Source organism: Tamandua tetradactyla, chromosome 16 (assembly GCF_023851605.1).
Source record: "Tamandua tetradactyla isolate mTamTet1 chromosome 16, mTamTet1.pri, whole genome shotgun sequence".
Classification (NCBI taxonomy): domain Eukaryota; kingdom Metazoa; phylum Chordata; class Mammalia; order Pilosa; family Myrmecophagidae; genus Tamandua; species Tamandua tetradactyla.
In genome coordinates this window covers 12,730,873-12,750,095 of record NC_135342.1, presented here as the reverse complement: position 1 = coordinate 12,750,095, position 19,223 = coordinate 12,730,873, and the positions used below count along the sequence as shown (strand labels likewise).

Here is a 19,223-nt window from a genome sequence, read left to right as displayed (position 1 = left end):
CTCAAAACAAGTCCAGTGCCAATAAGAAAAGGAGGATATTCACAGGATACAGATTTTCATTTCCATAGGGAGAAATTGGAAGAAACACAGATGTAAAACCTGCAGGGCAAGTGCCATGGGATTTCAAAGTCTGAAAGTCATTCATCCTTCGGCTATAGAAAGTGGCAGTCCCACCCCTTCCAAGGGCCTATGCAGTGCCGGCCTCTTTCCAAATCAACCTCGGGGAACATCAAGGAGACCACCTCTGGGCTCCACTCTCTCCAGGCATCAGGGCCACCTCTGGGCTCTCTGCCATCTCCAGGGCACACACTCAACCCCTCCATGTGGTGGCAGCCAGGCTCTCCCCAAACCCCAAGGAACATGCTTCACTCTCTCCAAGACCTGAGGCGGCATGACTCTCCCACTGCAACGTGTGATCTATCCACACAGTGGAATATTATTCGACCCTAAGAGGAATAAAGTTCTGATCTATGCTACAAGGAACCTTGAAAATATGATGCTGAGTGAAATAAATCAGACACAAAAGGGCACATACTGTATGATTCCATTTATATGAAATAGCCTGAATAGGTCAAATTATATGCTTCAGTTTGCTAAAGCTGCCAGAATGCAATATTCCAGAAATGGATTGGCTTTTATAAAGGGAATTTATTAAGTTACAAATTATAATTTTAAGCCTATGAAAATGCCTAAATTAAGGGTTTCTCTGACATGTGGAAAGGCATATAGTGATGTCAGCTGTCATTCTTTCCTGGCTTCTGGTTTCAAATGAGTCTTTCATCTTCCATGGGTCCTCCTGGCATTTCCTGGGGCGTTTTCTGTCTGCATCTCCAAATGTCTGTGTCCCTCTTAAAGGACTCCAGTAAGCCAAATAAGACCCACCTTGAATGGGCAGGGTCACATCTCCGTGGAAACAATTTAATCAAAAGGTCTCACGCATAGTAGGTCTGCACCCATAAGATTGGAATATGAAGAACATGGCTTTTCTGGGGAACATAATAGCTTCAAACTAGCACACTGTAAAAACAGAAAGGAGATTGTTGGTTGGCAGGGACTGGGAGAGGGGGAAACAGGAAGTGACTGATTAATAGGTATGGGGTTTTATTTGGGGAACTGGATAAGAGGTGATAGCTGCCCAACATGGTTTATGTTATAAATGCCATTGAATTGCTCACTATAAATTGGTAAATGTTATGTTTTGTGAAATTCTCTTCAATTAAAATCAAATGAGGGGGTGCGTGTGTGTTGAGAGGTGGGCACGTTCTGATGAATGCCAGCTGGTGTCTAGCAATGTGGAGTTGGAACATGTGAGAAGTTCTGGGCTCTCTTAGTTCCCTTGACTGTTGTCTTTCACGGAAACACAAAGAAACAAGGATCAGCAGCTGCTTTGGTGATAAGTACATCACAGGATTCTGGGCAGCTGGTCCTTCTCCTAAAGGACATTCTTGTTCCCTCCAAGTGAGCCTGCCTGTGCTGAAGACCAGGAGTCCAATCAGGCAGATGGAGCTGCTGGGGGCTGGCTCTTCCTGCTCTCTGGGCCTCTCACTGGAGAGAAACTGCGCTGGGGAGTCTCCCAGGGCCCCCAGTATCGACAGATCCTTTTCACTCTTTGTCCAGACTGCCTGTGTGTTTCAGTGTTTTGCTGCTAAACACACCAAGAAAGGAGATGGATGCATCTCTGTCTTGAGGAACTCAGGGTTTTGCTGCAGACATGTAGTTGACTTTTGTTATTCCTGGTGGTTCTTTTCCCTAAAGTCGCCATGAATCCTGAATTAGCAAATAATGAATTACTGATCCCTAGGGGAAATACAGAACCTTGCGCCCATATATTTTTCAGCAACTGATCAATATATAATCTTATTTTATGTGTGTTCCTGTTTAAAGACACCTTATTATATTGTTGATTCAATTACATTGGATTCACGGTGTTCTAGTTTGCTAGCTGCCGGAATGCAATATACCAGAAACGGAATGGCTTTTAAAAGGGGGAATTTGGTAAGTTGCTAGTTTACAGTTCTAAGGCTGAGAAAATGTCCCAATTAAAAGAAGTCTATAGAAATGTCCAATCAAAGGCATCCAGGAAAAGATACCTTGGTTCAGGAAAGCCATGAAGTCCAGGGTTTCTCTCTCAGCTGGAAGGGCACTTGGTGAACACGGCGTCATCTGCTAGCTTTCTCTCCTGGCTTCCGGTCTCATGAAGCTCCCTGGGAGGCATTTTCCTTCTTCATCTTTGAAGGTCTCTGGCTGGTGGACTCTGCTTATCGTGGGTATATTGTTCTGCTTTCTCAGAATCTCTCATTCTCCAAAATGTTTCCTCTTTTATAGGACTCCAGTAAACCAATCAAGACCCACCCAAATGGGTGGAGACATGTCATCACCTAATCCAGCTTAACAACCACTCTTGACTAAATCACATCATCCAGGGAGATGATCTGATTACAGTTTCAAACATACAGTATTGAATAGGGATTATTCTACCTTTATGAAATGGGATTTTGATGAAAACATGGCTTTTCTAGGGGACATACATCCTTTCAAACCAGCACACATGGTCAACAGCACTATAACACACATCTGGACAAAACTTATCTGACACATATTTTCTTCATAAAGCACATCACATCCTTCTTGCCCCTAGGAACACTAGACAGCACTTCAGCACTACAGTTGGGGGTGGGGGTGGGGTTAAACCGCAAAGTCACAAAAAAAATGCAAAAAGAAAAAAGTGACACTTGTTTACAGTATGAGAGCTGAAATGAGAAGGCAGATGGTGCCTTGTTCAGCCTCAGCTGGGAACATGCATATCAGGCGACATGAATTTTTCACTGCACATATCTGTGAATAACTGACAAAAATCAAGGGTATTGATTTGGGGACTACAAATAAATGTCAGCGATAGGCAAATTGCAAATGCAGAATCGCGGAATGATGAGGGTCGAATGAAAGGCATTTATGGAGCAAATGTTGCTCTGCTAAAGTATGCTCGGGACTATTCTGAACCTTGGAGAATAAATGGAGAAGCCATACGGGCTATTGTAGAGATTTAAGTCCCATCAAGAGTTGAGGTACTATGGAAGCCATAAGTTGTGATGACATGGCTTAGAGAGTGAGGAAGAGTAGAGAGAGGAAGTCAGGCCTGGATACAGCTGAAGCCACAACACTGTGGTCTTCTTGGATGTTGTGAACAGAGAGGAGAAGAGCCAGATGGTCAGAGACCATACCCGTTGGCCACATCTCCTACGAATTGGGTCTCTGTACTCCAGTGCTGAGCCACCTTCCTTCTGTTAAGACTGTGGGTGTTCGTGCTACTCCACTGAGTCAACCATGGTTGTGCTGTTGTGGGATTCAGTGACCTTCGAGGACGTGGCCGTCAACTTCATCAAAGAGAAGTGGGCTTTGTTGAATCTTGCTCAGAGAAAGCTCCACAGGGATGTTGTGGTAGTTAGACTCAGTTGTCAACTTGGCCAGGTGAAGGCACCTAGTTCTGTTGCTGTGGACATGAGCCAATGGTACGTGAACCTCATCTGTTGCTGATTACATCTGCAGTCGGCTAGGAGGCGTGCCTGCTGCAATGAATGATGTTTGACTTAATTGGCTGGTGCTTAAATGAGAGAGCGCAACATAGCACAGCCCAAGCAGCTCAGCATACCTCATCTCAGCACTCACAGCTCAGCTCAGCCCAGGCCTCTGGAGATGCAGAAAGAAATTATCCTGGGGAAAGTTGTTGGAACCCAGAGGCCTGGAGAGAAGGCCAGTAGAGATTGCCCTGTGCCTTCCTACATAAGAAAGAACCTCAGTTGAAAGTTAGCTGACATTCCTCTGAAGAACTAATAAAATAAATCCCCTTTTATTAAAAGCCAACCCGTCTCTGGTGTGTTGCATTCCCACAGCTAACAAACTAGAAAGGATATGATGCTGGAGAACTACCGAACTTGATCTCTGTAGATAAGAGTGCCACCTCCTATGTTAAGTATCTCCTGTGTTCCAGAATGCACACTGAGAAATGGAAGCCAAGCTATTAAATAAGAGAGATATGCCCCTGCCCACACGTGGCAGACATGAGGCTGCCCCGTGAAACTGAAAATCTACTTATTGCACTCCACTTTTATTCTCCTCATGCTTTAAAAGCCTTTGGGGGTCCTTAAGTGGGTTGACCCAAAGAAGGTAGTTTTGAGCCCTTTAGACAGTGTTAGCGCCTTAGTGGAAAAAGTGGAGGGATGGTTTTGCTGCTCTTTTTTTTTTTTGCTCACACATACTCAGCTTCCGGAGCCCTGGAAACCAAAGCTTGTGACCTTTGTTTCTTGGAAAGTCTTATTCCCCAGTACCAATGCCTTACATCGCACACTTTCCCAGTGAGCCGGAGCTCAACAAGGCAGATAAATCTGATTGCAAGATGTAGCTTTTTGTAGTCATCTTTTCAGAGATTTAGGAGCAAGACTGGGTCTAGGGACCTAGAGGGGATTTTCTCCCGGCATACAGCTGATAGGAATATCTAATGAAGGATTGTACAAGCAACAAGATGAAAGACTCATTTGAAACCAGAAGCCAGGAAAGAATGACAGCTGACATCACTATGTGCCTTTCCACATGTCATGAAGAATCCATTCTATCCACTGTGGAGAACAGTTTGGCAATTCTTCAAAAAGTTAAACACAGAATTTCCATGTGACCCAGCAACTCCACTCCTAGGGATATACCCCGAAGATGTTGAAAACGGGTGTTTGGGCACATCCATGCGTACACGCATGTTCATAGCCCCACTATTCACAGTTGCCAAATGGTGGAAGCAAACCAAGTGTCTACCAACGGATAAATGGATCGATAGATTGTGAATATGAATGTATTCATTTAATGGAATATTATTTTATATGGAATATTTACTCAGCTGTAAAAAGAAAAGAAGCCTTGATCAATGCTATAATGCAGATGTACCTTGAACACACTAGACGCCAGAGACAAAAGGTTGCATATTGTATGATTCCATTTATAGGAAATGTCCAGAATGAGCAAATCCTGGGAGACAGAAAGCAGATTAGTGGTTGTTGGGGGTTGAGAGAAGGAGGAATGAGGACTGACTGCTACTGGTACAAGGTTTATTTTGGGGGTGAGGAAACTGCTTTGGAATTTAGAAGTGGTGGTGGTTGCATCATGAATGTGTAAAATGCCACTGAATTGTTCATTTTAATGTGGTTAATTTTTATATTATATGAACTTCATCTCACTTTTTTAAAAAAACACAAAAACTTTTTTTCATGAGAGGAAAGTGGATGCTTTTCTATGTGTGAGCATCTTCAAGTACATGCGTGTCTGATTTTTCCTTCCATCCATCCTTCCATATCTTCCTTCTTCCTAAGAGAAAGACCTATCCCCTTTCCTCTTTAAAACTATCCATTTCACTTCTCTTTGGCGTTCTTGATCATGCCCTCAATCCCCACACAACCATTTCTTTAACTTGCCATCCATAATGAAACCTGTCCTCATCATGGTCGAACTGCTGACCCAGCCCAAATCCCTCATGTCTTTCCCTGTTTACAAGTGCTATCTTCCCTTTCACATTTTTCTCACATAAGTTGGGTGAATCTCTGAAAAAATAACTATATGAACATTGATGATTTTATTGTCTTGAAGTCATCTCGACTTCCTACAAAAAAAATTTAACTTTTTCACCACTGTACTTCAGATTGGCTGACTCAACTTAAAACCAAACACTCAACCCCTCAGCAGGATATTTTCACTACTGAAACATTCCATGGCGCAAACCATGGATCTCTCACAAGCAGTGATTCCCAGTCTTCCACATTAGGTGAAGACCCAAAATGCCACAAAACAGAGGAGCCACACAAGCAAAGGAAGCAACATTTGAAGCAAGTTGCATTTGTCCAAGAGAAAGCAGAGTCTCTAGTTAAAGTCTCTGAATGTCATGAAATGAGGGGCAACTCTCAGCCTAGCTCAAAGCTTGCTCCTTCAGAAGGAAATTCCACCAAAAAACACATCCATAAACGTACTCGAAAATTTTGAAACATAATTCTATCTTCAACAATAACAAGAAAATCTATAAAAACAATGAATATGATAAAGCCCAATTGCAAAATGTTCTGTTTATTCCATGTGAGAGAACTCAGAGAAGAAATCAAGGCATGGATTGAAACTCAGAACAATGTGCTTCATATACACAACAAAATTCATGTGGCAGTAAACAATTTATGAATGGAATCAATTTGGAAAAGCTGTCAATGAAGACTTGCCCCTTATAACATACAGGACTGCTCACCTCAAAGAGAAAATATATGAGTCTAATCATTGTGAAAACCTTCAGAAATAACTTAATCAGTGTTGTGCATAGGAGACCCTATACTGAAGAGACAAAAAAAAAGAGAGAGAATAATGAAAGTAGGAAAACCTTTGCCCAAATTCCAAATTCTGATTCATACAGGAGAACTAACAGCAGCAGGAAAAACTATAAATGTGGCAATTGTGGCAATTGTGATAAAGATATGCCTTTATCAGTCATACCTCATGAGACACATGAAAACTCACACTGGAGAGAAACTCCATGAATGGAAGCAATGTGGGAGAGCCTTTAAATATTCCTTACATCTTAATAAACATTTAAGAAAACACACTGTAAAGAAGTTCTATAAATGTAGGGAACGTGGGTAAGCCTTCACTAACTCTACAAAACTTACTACACATATCACAACTGGGGAAAGAAACATGAGGAATGTGAAAAATCCTCCACTAATTCTACAAGAGTTAAAAAAACATGCAAAGATTCACAGTTGAGAGAAGCCTTATGAATGAAAGGAATGTGGGAAAACATTAATTTTCTCAACATGCTGTTAATAGAAAGAGGACATATTGAAAGGGAGCTGTGTGCAGTAATATACATGAGAAAGTCTTGGCTGAATTCTTCTATCTTTCAGAAATGTGAGAACTCACACCGCAAAGAAACCCTGGGAAGGTAAGGTGTGTGGAAAACCTTTTCTCTTCACTCATCTTTAGCAGATCTTTAGCAGACATTAGCCCGCTCCTTGGAGAGAAAACTTGAGAATCTGAAAAGTATGGAAAAGCCTTCAGTGTTGTCTCAAATTGTTGTCCATAAAAGGTCACTCTGGAGAGTGACTCAAAAAAAGTATGGCATCATAAGAAGATATCTATATTTTTTACCTAATTTCGTGGTACTGGTTACTGCCACTCTGTAAGGAATTATTGAGCATTTTGAGTTAGAGAAGAATTTATTGCAAATTGCACTCCTTGAATTCACTGACATACATGTGCCTAGTCAAAGTAATCAAGTGATTGGAACTAAGAGACAACTGTGAAATTGAGGACGTGATATGGATATAACAATGAGAGCTGTGCTACTGTTAGACACTTGAGAGTTGTTTGCCTCTTTCAAAAGAGGGAGGACTATAAAAATCTTGTGCTTTAACACAGAATAGAGTTTGCAAGTTTTAGGTCTTTCCTCTTAGCACTGTGTGTAAAGATATAGCCTGTGCTTGTTTCATTCATGCATTCTGCATTATGAAAAACAGGATTCCTTAATTATAGAATGGAATGAGATTTAGTAATGAATTGTCTTGTACTTGCCTGCAGAACACCAGTCTTGGTAATATTATGTGATTACCTTATCAGACATGGATTTAGAAGTTATACCCTCAAGATTGAAAGAGTTTTATTTTTCTGATTCCTAAAGTCTTAATCACTATTCTAATATCCTGGCAATATATTAGCCTTCTCAGATCTCAGAACGGAATTCTTTGAGAGCTTCATCTTAACTTGAATATCCTATCTAAAACTGTTAATTTTTACGAACGTCTGTTTATTAATATTCAGCTGCAACTTTGCACAATGCACAAAACAGTCCCATTGTGGCTATATTTATTCAACATACAGGCAAAAGCTTAATGGTGAACACAGCCCTCCTACCATCACAACTAATAATCCCAGGAAAAATCTGACCGTTGCTCATATCCATTGAATGTCTGAACTGTATACTAATATTTTCAACGTTTTGAAAACTCCTCAAGGGATCCCTCATATTTCTTCTTAAACTTATTTGTTCCTACCTGAGTAGTCATCATAGCTGTTTCCTATGACATAAATCATTCACTGATTTAATTTTTTTTAAGCCTCTTATTGACAAAATTTTTTATTTGAGCTATTTTTTAATGAGTGATTTTATAATAAAATCACCCTCTCTGAAAGTGAATTGGCAAAGGCTTACAATTTTGATAATTATTGCTTTATATGTTTGGAGACAGTGTTATTAGGTACATAGAGGTTTTGGCATTTTCTTTATTACCTGAGTTCCTTCTAGTTTTAATTTTGACCATCTTTTCTACCAACAATTATTTTCTTATTCATTCATGTCATAAAGGTGAAAGTTTATATGTCCCTTACCATGAACAGATTTGTGAATTCTTTACATATATCACCTCATTTAATAATCATCACCACCCCAAGTATAAATGCTCTTATCCTCTCCTTTTTTGTAAATGAGGAAACTTAAATATAGAATGTTAAGCAAGTTGCCAATATTAAATTATTTCTTTTGAGTTTCAAATTTTAAACAATGCATGTTTGCATTGTCAAGTTCAGGGTTCAGCGCAGTATTAGTTTCCTATTGCTGATCTAACAAATTAACACAAACTTGGTGGCTTAAAGCAACATGAGTGTATTATTTTAGAGTTTGACAGTTCTGTGAGGAGTCCAACACACGTCACGTTGGGCTAAAATCAAGATGTCGGTAGGGCCATCCTTTCTGTAGGTTCTAGGGGAGAATCCATTTCTTTGCCTTTTCTGCTTCTAGAGCAGGTGCTTTCCCTGGCTCATGGCCCCTTCCTCTGTCTTCAAAGACAACAAGTCCTTCTTGGGTCGCATCTCTCTGACACACTGTTCTGCCTCTTCTTCCACTTCTGAGGGCCTTTGAGATGACATTGGGTCCACCTCTATCATCCAGAATCCTTCATGTCCCCTTCTCCAGGTCAGCTGATCAGCAACCTTAATCCCCTCTTGTCCTGTAACCTGACATATTCTCAGGCCCTGGAAATGAAGACATAGACATCTTGTGTGGGGGGTTATGGGGGGAGGTTGGACATTTTTCTACCTACCATAGTACATATCTGAAAGATAACAACTGACCAAAAGAAAAGTTGCATCATCAAGGACTCTCACTTTAAAGACTGTGCTATTATTGATCAGGCATTGTTCTAGTTTGCTAGCTGCCAGAATGCAATATACCAGAAATGGAATGGCTTTTAAAAGGGGAATTTAATAAGCTGTTAGTTTACAGTTCTAAGGCCAAGAAAATGTCCCAATTAAAACAAGTCTATAGAAATGTCCAATCTAAGGCATCCAGGGAAAGATACCTTGATTCAAGAAGGCTGATGAAGTTCAGGGTTTCTCTCTCAAGTGAGAAGGCACATGGCAAAGACAGTCAGGGCTTCTCTCTCATCTGGAAGGGCACATGACCAGCATGGCGCCATCTGCTAGCTTCTTTTCCTGGCTTCCTGTTTCATGAAGCTCCCCGGGAGACATTTTTCTTCTTCATCTCCCAAAGTCACTGACTGGTGGACTCTGCTTCTTGTGGCTATATCATTCTGCTCTGCTCTCTCTGAATCGCTTTCATTCTCCAAAATGTTTCCTCTCTTATAGGACTCCAATAAGCCAATCAAGACCCACCCAAGTGGGTAGAGACATGTTGTCACCTAATCCAGCTTAATAACCACTCTTGACTAAATCACATCATCCAGGGAGATAATCTGATTACAGTTTCAAGCATACAGTATTGAATAGGGATTATTCTGTCTTTATGAAATGGAATTAGGATTTAAACATGGCTTTTCTAGGGGACATACATCCTTTCAAACCAGCACAGGGCATGTTTCCTGAGCAGCTCCATTCTATTGTGCACCATTGTGAGATGTGGTTGTAGATCAGGAGTCAGCAAACACTTCCTGGAAAGGCCCTGAGAGTAAATATTTCAGGCTTTGTAGGCCACATTCAGTAGAGAAGACAGAGAAATGAAAGCACGACTCTCCATCCTGGTTTTTTTTTCATTTTTCTTTTAAGATTTAGAATGGGGAAATATGACTACCCAAAAGTGTATGAAAATACACATATACATCTAACAGTCAATAAAATGGTCACCCCAATACCCACCTCCAGGCCCATAAACAGTTCATCCATATGCCCAGCAATTCATACCTGTACCTTCCAGAGGGCATCTCTTGATCCCCAAGATGTACTTTTGGATAATTCATTCTCTTGCTCATCTTTATTGGTTTTTTTCAGCTATTCATTTAACCCCAAATATTTTATTTTCTTATTTTGCTGATTCTTATATGATGATGAGCGTCACATAGAATATTTCCTCCTGTTTTGCTTCTTATACTCTGTGCTGGTTTGAAAGGATGTATGTACCCTAGAAAAGCCATGTTTTGATCCTAATCCCATTTTGTAAAGGCTGCTGTTTCTTCTAATCCCTATTCAATACTGTATGTTTGAAACTGTAATCAGATGATCTCCCTGGAGACGTGACTTAGGGAGTCATATCTTGATGTGATCTTGACGTAATCTTGAGTGATCAAGAGTGGTTGTTAAGATGGATTATGTAGAGGTGTGTCTCCACCCATTCAGGTGGGTCTTGATTTGTTTATTGGAATCCTATAAAAGAGGAAACAGTTTAGAGAAAGTAGGAGATTCAGAGAGAGCAGAACAACATAGACACGAGAAGCAGAGTCCACCAGTCAGTGACTTTGGGAGATGAAGAAGAAAAATGTCTCCCGGGGAGCTTCATGAAACAGGAAGCCAGGAAAAGAAGCTAGCAGATGACGCCGTGTTCACCCTGTGCCCTTCCAGATGAGACAGAAACCCTGACCCTGTTTGCCATGTGCCTTCTCAATTGAGAGAGAAACCCTGAACTTCATCGGCCTTCTTGAACCAAGGTATCTTTCCCTGGATGCCTTTCATTGGAAATTTCTATAGACTTGCCATAATTGGGACACTACCTTGGCCTTAGAATTGTAAGCTAGCAACTTATTAAATTCCCCTTTTTAAAAGGCATTCTCTTTCTGGTATATTACATTCCGGCAGCCTGCAAACTAGAACACACTCTCATTATATCTTTGAGATTAATTTCTAGTGCCCTGAAGGTAGCATTAGCTCTTTCATTTTTTCACTGCAAAATAGGTTTGGGTTTGTTTTATTTTTTCAAATTCATTTAAGAGGCACTTGCTAAGTATCGCACTGCAGACGTTACAAATGCTGCCTCTAAAACCCAATTCTCCATAGGTCTCCTGATGGACATTTGTAAAAGTTCCTCTTGAAGAGAAATTGCCAGGTTGCGTGATCTACATGTCATCAGTGGGAAATTATTTTACACAGAGTAGAATTGCATGATTTCAGGTGCATGGAATTTCCAGAAAAAGCAAATCTAGAGAGAAAGAAAATGTATCAGTGGTGACCTGGGGTGATTGTGGTGGGGGGAATTGACTGCAGGCCAGCAAGAGGGAACTTTTGGGGGAGACAGAAATGGTCTAAAGCTGGAGTATGGTGACGGTTGTTCAACACTATAAATTTATTAAAAATCATTAAATTATACACTGACAATGGGTTGATTTTTAAATATGTAAATGACACTTCAGTGAGCCTGTGAAAAGAAGGAAAGGAGGAAAAAGTGTGAGGGAGGAGAAGAAGGGAGAGAAAGAGGAAGTACAGAAAAGGATGAGGTCCTCCTGGGTGCCTGCAGCTGGGTGACCCCCAGAACTCTGCTAAATTCAGCTTTGGTGCTTTGGAAAGACCTGAGAGACCAACAGCAACTTCCCCACAGAAACAATGGAAGAAAGTCGTGAATTAAATAATATATTTATTTTATTAAAATAAAAGAGCTGAGGGTGCACAGGTGGTTCAGTGATAGAATGCTCACCTTTCATGCGGGAGAAAAGGGTTGGATTCCCGGATCACGTACCCTGTTCTGGTTTGCTAGCTGCCGGAATGCAATATACCAGACACGGAATGGCTTTTAAAAAGGGGAATTTAATGAGTTGCTAGTTTACAGTTCTAAGACTGAGAAAATGTCCCAATTAAAACAAGTCTATAGAAACGTCCACTCTAAGGCATCCAGGGAAAGATACCTTGGTTCAAGAAGGCCGATGAAGTTCAGGGTTTCTCTCTCAAGTGGAAGGATAAGGAAAAATAAGGAGTGTTCTGTCTCTGTTCACATCTTCATGGCAAGTAAAATGCAGAAAGCTGAGTACAATACATACACTTTCCTATCCTAAAAGAAAATATAGGTGTATTTAATATACAGTAACTGTGCCACGTATTTTCTTAAAGCCACCAAAATCCTGATTTTCTATACCTTGAAGGTGATGCAGCAGAAGGCAGATAAATACTAAACCCATTTATTATCTAATTTTGCTGATCACATGCACCCTGCCAGTTTGGCTCATAATATACCACTTTAGGCATTGATGAAAATCCAACTGCATTTGTTTCACTAAAATTTATCTTCAGGGTAATATCTGAAGCACTTTGCTAATACTTTCGTTTAAATATTCCTATTTAATGATTCATCCATCAAGTGGAAATATGTACAACATATGTACAACAGTTATTTCCAACCAGAAGAAAAACGGGTGACTTTTTTTTCCCCTACCTTTATTTGGTGCCTCATAACCACTGTTCACGGGGCACGTAGAGAGGCAGAGAAGGATATAAAATGTTTAAAGGGTGTGATGGTTGGTTCTGGTGTCTGCTTGGCCATGTAATGACGCCCAGTTGTGTGGTCAGGCAAGCACTGGCCTGACCATCGCTGCAAGGATGGCCGGTTGATTAAATCATCAGTCATTGATTGCATCTGTGGCTAATTACATCCGTGATCAACTAAGATGTGTTGCCCACAACAAGATAATCCAATTAGTTGAAGGCTTTTAAGGAAGAAGAGAGACTCTTTCATTGCTTTTCCAGCCAGCGAGCCTCTCCTGTGGGGTTCGTCCAGATGAACCCCCACCCTCACAGCCTGCCCTACGGATTTTGGACTCTTCCATTCCCATGGTTGTGTGAGACACCTTTACACATCTCATATTTACAGATCTCTCCTGTTCTGTTTCTCTAGAGAACCCTGTCTAATACAAAGGGTCATCATCAAAATAGCCAAGTGGCCTTTAAGTTTACTTTTTGTACTTCTCGTCGTATCTGAGTCCTATGCTAATTAATTACATTTTACCGAGTTCTTGCAATGTTAGAAAGATAGTATTAATAGAGAAAAACTGGCTTTTATATTTTGAAATAAGTTCCCCCTCCGCACCTACTTTCAGGTATTTTAAGCGGAAAATCAATTTGGTTGTTTTAGGCGCTGATGTAACATTTCCTAAAAAAAGAAAAGAAAAATTCTTATAAGCCTTTCAAGCCTTTTAGACTCCAATACCAAATTCAAGGGATTTATTCACTCTGAGTTTCATGATGGAAGGTGGGAGTACAGAAATACCAGCTGCAAGAGTAACCAAATATAGGAAAAAGAGAGAGTAAAGATAGCTGTGCGGCTCTGCCATGCCACCTGTCAGTGGTAAATCACCTCCACGTGTTCTCATGGACAAAAAAACTTAAGTTCTCCAAAAAAAACTAGTTATTTATGTCTAGCATTTTCTTTAGTCTTCAAAAGCCAATTGACTTTAAATGGGGGAGGGGCATTAAAATTTTGTGGATAACAATCATTAAAGCATGGGATCAATTTCCTAAGTGGTGAGTTGCAACTCTCCAAAAGTACAGAAAACATCAGAAAGTGAACAGCCAGTACCTCACTCAACAAACGCAATCAGAAAATGCCATGGAAGTCACAAGGTCTTTTAGTTGAGGGATTTAAATTAACTCCTGCTCATTGAGACTGACACATATCAGTAGTGCTGAGGCACCACTTTGTGACAATTTAGAAATCCAAATTTGTGACAATTTAGAAATCCAAATTTAAGAAAATATAAATTCTGGTATATGAATTTGAAGATAAACAACACAAACAGCCATTAGTTGAATGGTAGCTGCCTGCAACAATCTTTTGTTATTTTTTCCTCTAAGGATACAGAAAATCTGTACATAAACAAGGAAATTAATTCTCGTAATAACAACACCCCACTACTAAAAGCCAAGGTCCCCAGTCAGATTCCATGGGGAGTGTACGCTGTATCACATTCTATTCCACAAGTGTCCTTTCTTGTGAGTCTGCAGAGTTAGGACAGATACTTTCTAGAACTATCAGCTTCTCACAAACGACCTCCTTTACCTTTATTGGTAAATACTGGGATATTTCATTAGGTTCCCTGAAGAGGGAAGGTGACACATGCATTAAATTAGCAATTTTGCTCTCTGGCTGTGTATAGTCTCGTAACATATAGGTCTTGCCAGCCTCCTGGGTAAAGTCTTGTGTCATTCATCCTGACAAGCACCTCATCAATTCTCAAGAAAAACCGTAACAGGAGGAAAAAGCTAGAAGGCATTATTCTAAATTTTTCACACTCAGGCTTGAAACTCCAAGATCAAGAAGTTCATCCTCAAATAGGAGAAGTCTTCAAAAAACTTCATCTGTGCTCTGGCTTTCAATTTCTCTGTCTCTATGTGATCTGTTGTACGTACAACCTTTAACTCAAGTTATTCTCCAAGCAATGTTCCTTCATGATCTCTTGTATAGGCCCAATCAGATGGTTTAATAACAGAGTTCACCGTCCATCCTGCTGCCCTGCCATCTTCAGCACAGGCTGCTCTGAGCATTTCTTGGTAGTTATTTCACATCTTAAGTCATCTGTAGCATTGAATTCAATCCCAAAGCCAGAGCCATGCTGGATTCTTAAAACACTGTGCAAACACCATTTCAGGGAGAGATGGCAGACGCAATCCATCGGCTAACTTCTCTGCTAACTTCATGATGGGGGTCTTGGCGGCCGTTGGCTTCCAGGGCCCAAAGGAGAAGCCCTGGTAGCTCCTCTGGAAGCCACAGTCATCATGGCCAAGCCGGGCATGGGGCGGCCACAGGGAACAGGCTGGAGAGGACATGGTTGTGGACATCAGTTCCTCAGCATCCCTCAGGCCCCAGCTGTCAGGCTAACTCATTCATTTTTTGTGTGCATGTGTGGTGAACTGATTTTTTTTAACTTTTTTTAATTGTATAATATAACATATATACAAAGCAAAAACCAATAGCTTTCAAAGCACTCTTCAACAACTTGTTACAGGACAGGTCCCAGAGTTTGTCATGGGCTACCATACCATCATCTCAGATCTTTCCTTCTAGCTGCTGCAGAATATAGGAGACTAGAAGGAATAATTTTTTTTTTTATCATCACAGTTGACTTTTTTCTTTTTTATTAAAAATAGCATATATACAAATGAAGCAATAAATTTCAAAGCACAGAACATCAATTAGTTGGAGAACAAATTTCAGAGATTGGAGTGGGTTACAATTCTAGTTTTAGGCTTTTACTTCTAGCTGCTCTGATACTGGCAACTAAAAGAAATATCAGTACAATGATTCAGCAGTCATACTCGTTTGTTAAACCCTACCTTCTCTGTATAACTCCACCATCACTTTTGATCTTTCTCACATTCTTTAGGGGTATTTGGGCTATGGCCATTCTAACATTTTCATGTTGGAAAGGGCTGTCAATAATATGGGGTAGGGAGATGGAACTAGTTGATGTTCTGGAGAGGCTGGTCCTTCTAGGTTTCAGGATTTATCTAGTCCAGGGACCCATATGGATGTTGTAGGTTTCTGGAAGGTTACATAGTGCATGGAACCTTTGTAGATTCTTATATAATGCCCTGGGTGTTCTTTAGGAATGGCTTTGGTTGGGGTTTGGCAAGTTATGGTAGGTAGCAATGTCTCAATGAAGCTTGTGTAAGAGTAGCCTCCAGAGTAACCTCTCACCTCTATTTGAACTCTCTCAGCCACTGATACTTTATTGGATACACTTCTTTTCCCCCTTTTGGTCAGGATGGCATTGTTGATCCCATGGTGCCAGGGCTGGATTCATCCCTGGGCCTCATCTCCCATGCAGCCACGGAGACTTTCACCCCTGAATGTCATGTCCCACATAGGGGGAGGGCAGAACTGATTCATTTTTAAATAACATGTTAACATAAATCAAATATATTTATGAAAAATAACTATATTTTCAAAAACAAGTTAGTTAGGAGAGGGGCACTGTTTTAAACTTTTCAAATCTTTTTGCTAGGAAGATCTTCTAGCTGGGTCTTGCTGTCTGCTTCTACATGTGATCTGTTGCACTATCACATGCCATGAAGACTCTGGTAAACTCCACTTTACATTCTTGAGAGAATGAGAGAACCAAAAACCAATAATGTCTTAGCATTATTAAGAGAATATATTTGACCACTCAGACTCCGTGAGTCTTGGGACCACTAGGCATCCCCAGATCACACTTGTAGACCCACTGTACAAAAGAATGTAATAAGAAAGCAATCCCCAGATGCAGTGTCAGAGTTGCATGAAGGAATGAAAAGAACAAAGATGAGGTTCAAATTCTAAACATAGCATGCACAGTCTTTCCTGAATGGAGGAAGATATCACTTAAGGAGAACAGTGAGCCAAACTTGTACCAGACGCCCTAGAAAATGAGACAGGGCTCTCATGTCCTAAAAGAAAATTATGTGTTTTACCTGGAATTCTATTCCCATAAAATTATCAGTAAAGTCCAAAGAAAAATCTGAAGATAGACATGGAAAAATGCAGAATTGTTACCAACATATACCCTTCCAAAGAAGTTGTGATGGTTTTGAAGCTGTACGTACCCCAAAAAAGATCATGTTTATACCCCTAAGTAGGATATTTGGGTGATTAGGGACCCACCTCACTCACGGTGAGTTTTAATCTGTTACTGGAGTCCTTTGAAAGAGGATAAAAGACAGACAGAAAAAAATACCCAGAGAAACTCAGAGAGAAAAGCCAGAGAAACAGAGAGGGCACACACAGAAAACAGAAATCAGGGAAACATAGAGGAAGCCACTCAAGTCAGAAGCTGGAAGCAACAAAACCCAGGAGAGAAGAGAGAGACCAGAAGGCATTGCCATGTGCCTGGCCATGTGACAGGAGCTGAAGATCACCAGTAGCCAGTCTTCATGGAGAAAGCATCACTGGTTGAAGCCTTGATTTGGACATTTTTCATGGCCTCAGAATTATAAGTTATACGTTAATAAATCCCCATTGTAAAACCAATCCATTTCTGGTACATTGCATTTTTGTCAGCTTTAGCAAATTAAAACAGAAATTATCTAAGGGGATGCTCCAGAAAAACAAAGTGCATGCCAAAAAAAAAAAAAAAAAAAAAACAGGAAGAGGTGAGAGGAAGAAAGAATGGAAGTGATTGAAGCTGCTGGTGCAAAGGGTTGCCAGCCTGCAGCTGCCCAGACAATAGTTGATTCAAGGCTCAAAGGAGGATGTCTAGAGAAGAAGGAAACCGATTCCAAGCAACCGGAGAGTCAAGGGGGAACCCAGTGGTACTGATGGCAAGGCTGTGGGTTAGGAAGGTAAGATGTGCTCTCTTGGAGATGTTGGAAAGGCAGGGAAAATGTGTAGGAAATTCAGAAGCCAAATTTGAAGCAAGTTAAAATGTGGCATAATTTTGAGCAATTGATGGAGTGTTAGACAAGAGAATCCATGTGACCTGCTCAGGCCCGCCAACTTGAGGGTCTCATAGTGTAAGTTAGAGCCCAGGTGTGGTGTGTCCTTTGGACCAATGCCCAGCCTATCATGTTGCTAGAGAGGTCATCCGGTACTCCCCCATTTTAACGTAAATGTTTATTTTAGCTTTGTATTTCCTCGACAATTTCATTTTTGTGTGTTGGATTTATTTAACTTTTTGATTGTGTAATATGACATATGTACAAAGCAAAGAAAGAAAAAAGCAATAGTTTTCAAAGCACTCTTCAACAAGTAGTTACAGGACAGATCCCAGAGTTTGCCCTGGGCTACGTACCATCATCTCAGATTTTTCCTTCTAGCTGCTTCAGAGCATTGGAGGTTCCTCAACAATTTTAAATTGGGAGTGCTGATGGTGTCTAAATTCATAAATCAGTCAATTAAAATAATAATGGCAAACACTTATAATAATACCTTCTATGTTTAAGCAGTATTTGAAAAGTTCTCCAACTATTAGCATGCTTAATCATTATTACATCTCTATAAGTTGATATAACTATCATCCCATTAGAGAGATGAAGAAAATGAGGACCAGGAAGGTTAAATAGCCCAGGGTACCCATCAAGTAAATGGTGGAGCTGGGATTTGAATTAAGGTAGTCTGGCCCCGTAAGGCTACGTCACTCCCTGCAGGGCACATGACTGTCAGGCTAGATCCTAGGAAACCCTGAGCAGCCACTACCAAGTGAGTGCTTTAAGAGTTGGTAACATGATCGTTGGTTCTTATAGGAGGAGGAAATGCACAGAACTCTTCCCACATATGGGAGGAGGGACATATGTGCCAGGCAGAAACTGTTTACTGGAGAAGATGCTAATCATATATTCATCATCACCACTTTCACAACCACAACTAGCTGTGATCACTACTGACACCAGAACCACTACCACCACCCTTACCAGTCACCACCAGCATCACCAACACCCCAACTATCACCAGCAACACCATCATCAACAGTATCACCTGGGCACCCACCAACACCGCTACCACCAATGTCATCACCACCACCAACAACAACCCCACCATCCCCAAAGTCACCGCTTTCACCATCACCAGTCACCATCATCATCACCAGCACCGCCATCCCCAGGTCCACCATCACCAGCACAACCACCATTGTCAACAACACTACCACCATCACCACCAGCATCACCGCCATCACCCTGTCACCACCTCAAATCAGATATCAGGAAGCCATACTTTCATTTTCCACCTACAGTGTTGGTCCAGTAGCTGCGACAGTGAAGTTGGCCTGCGTTCTCCATCCCTCTCTCACCATCAGCCAAAGAGGGTGGGACTATCGCATTGAGGGAAATGCTGTCTTGCCTGGGATCTAAGAGTACTCTAGGTTTGACTCTTTGGCTTCTGGATAACTGGCCTCCAGCATGTCCTGGGCTTGTTGCCACAGGATGGACCATCTCTATATGGCAAGCCAAGCTCCTGAGCCAGGGGCAGGCAGAGGAAGGTCTGCTCGGTGTAGTAGGTTTAGGACCTTTGAGGTGGATGAAAGCTGGGG

At 41.0% G+C, this 19,223-nt stretch overlaps 1 protein-coding gene and 1 pseudogene across 1 annotated transcript; one reads left to right on the top strand and one right to left on the bottom strand.

Moving 5' to 3' along the window:
* Positions 1-3,324: 3,324 nt before the first annotated feature.
* Positions 3,325-6,843, top strand: ZNF114 (zinc finger protein 114). Its single transcript, XM_077130455.1, is given in 8 exon segments — positions 3,325-3,451; positions 5,681-5,995; positions 5,998-6,121; positions 6,123-6,198; positions 6,200-6,303; positions 6,305-6,488; positions 6,490-6,691; positions 6,764-6,843. Coding segments are annotated over 8 exon segments (1,212 nt in total).
* Positions 6,844-14,191: 7,348 nt separating this feature from the next.
* Positions 14,192-18,866, bottom strand: LOC143658303 (TIP41-like protein pseudogene; annotated as a pseudogene).
* Between the last annotated feature and the right edge of the window lie 357 nt (positions 18,867-19,223).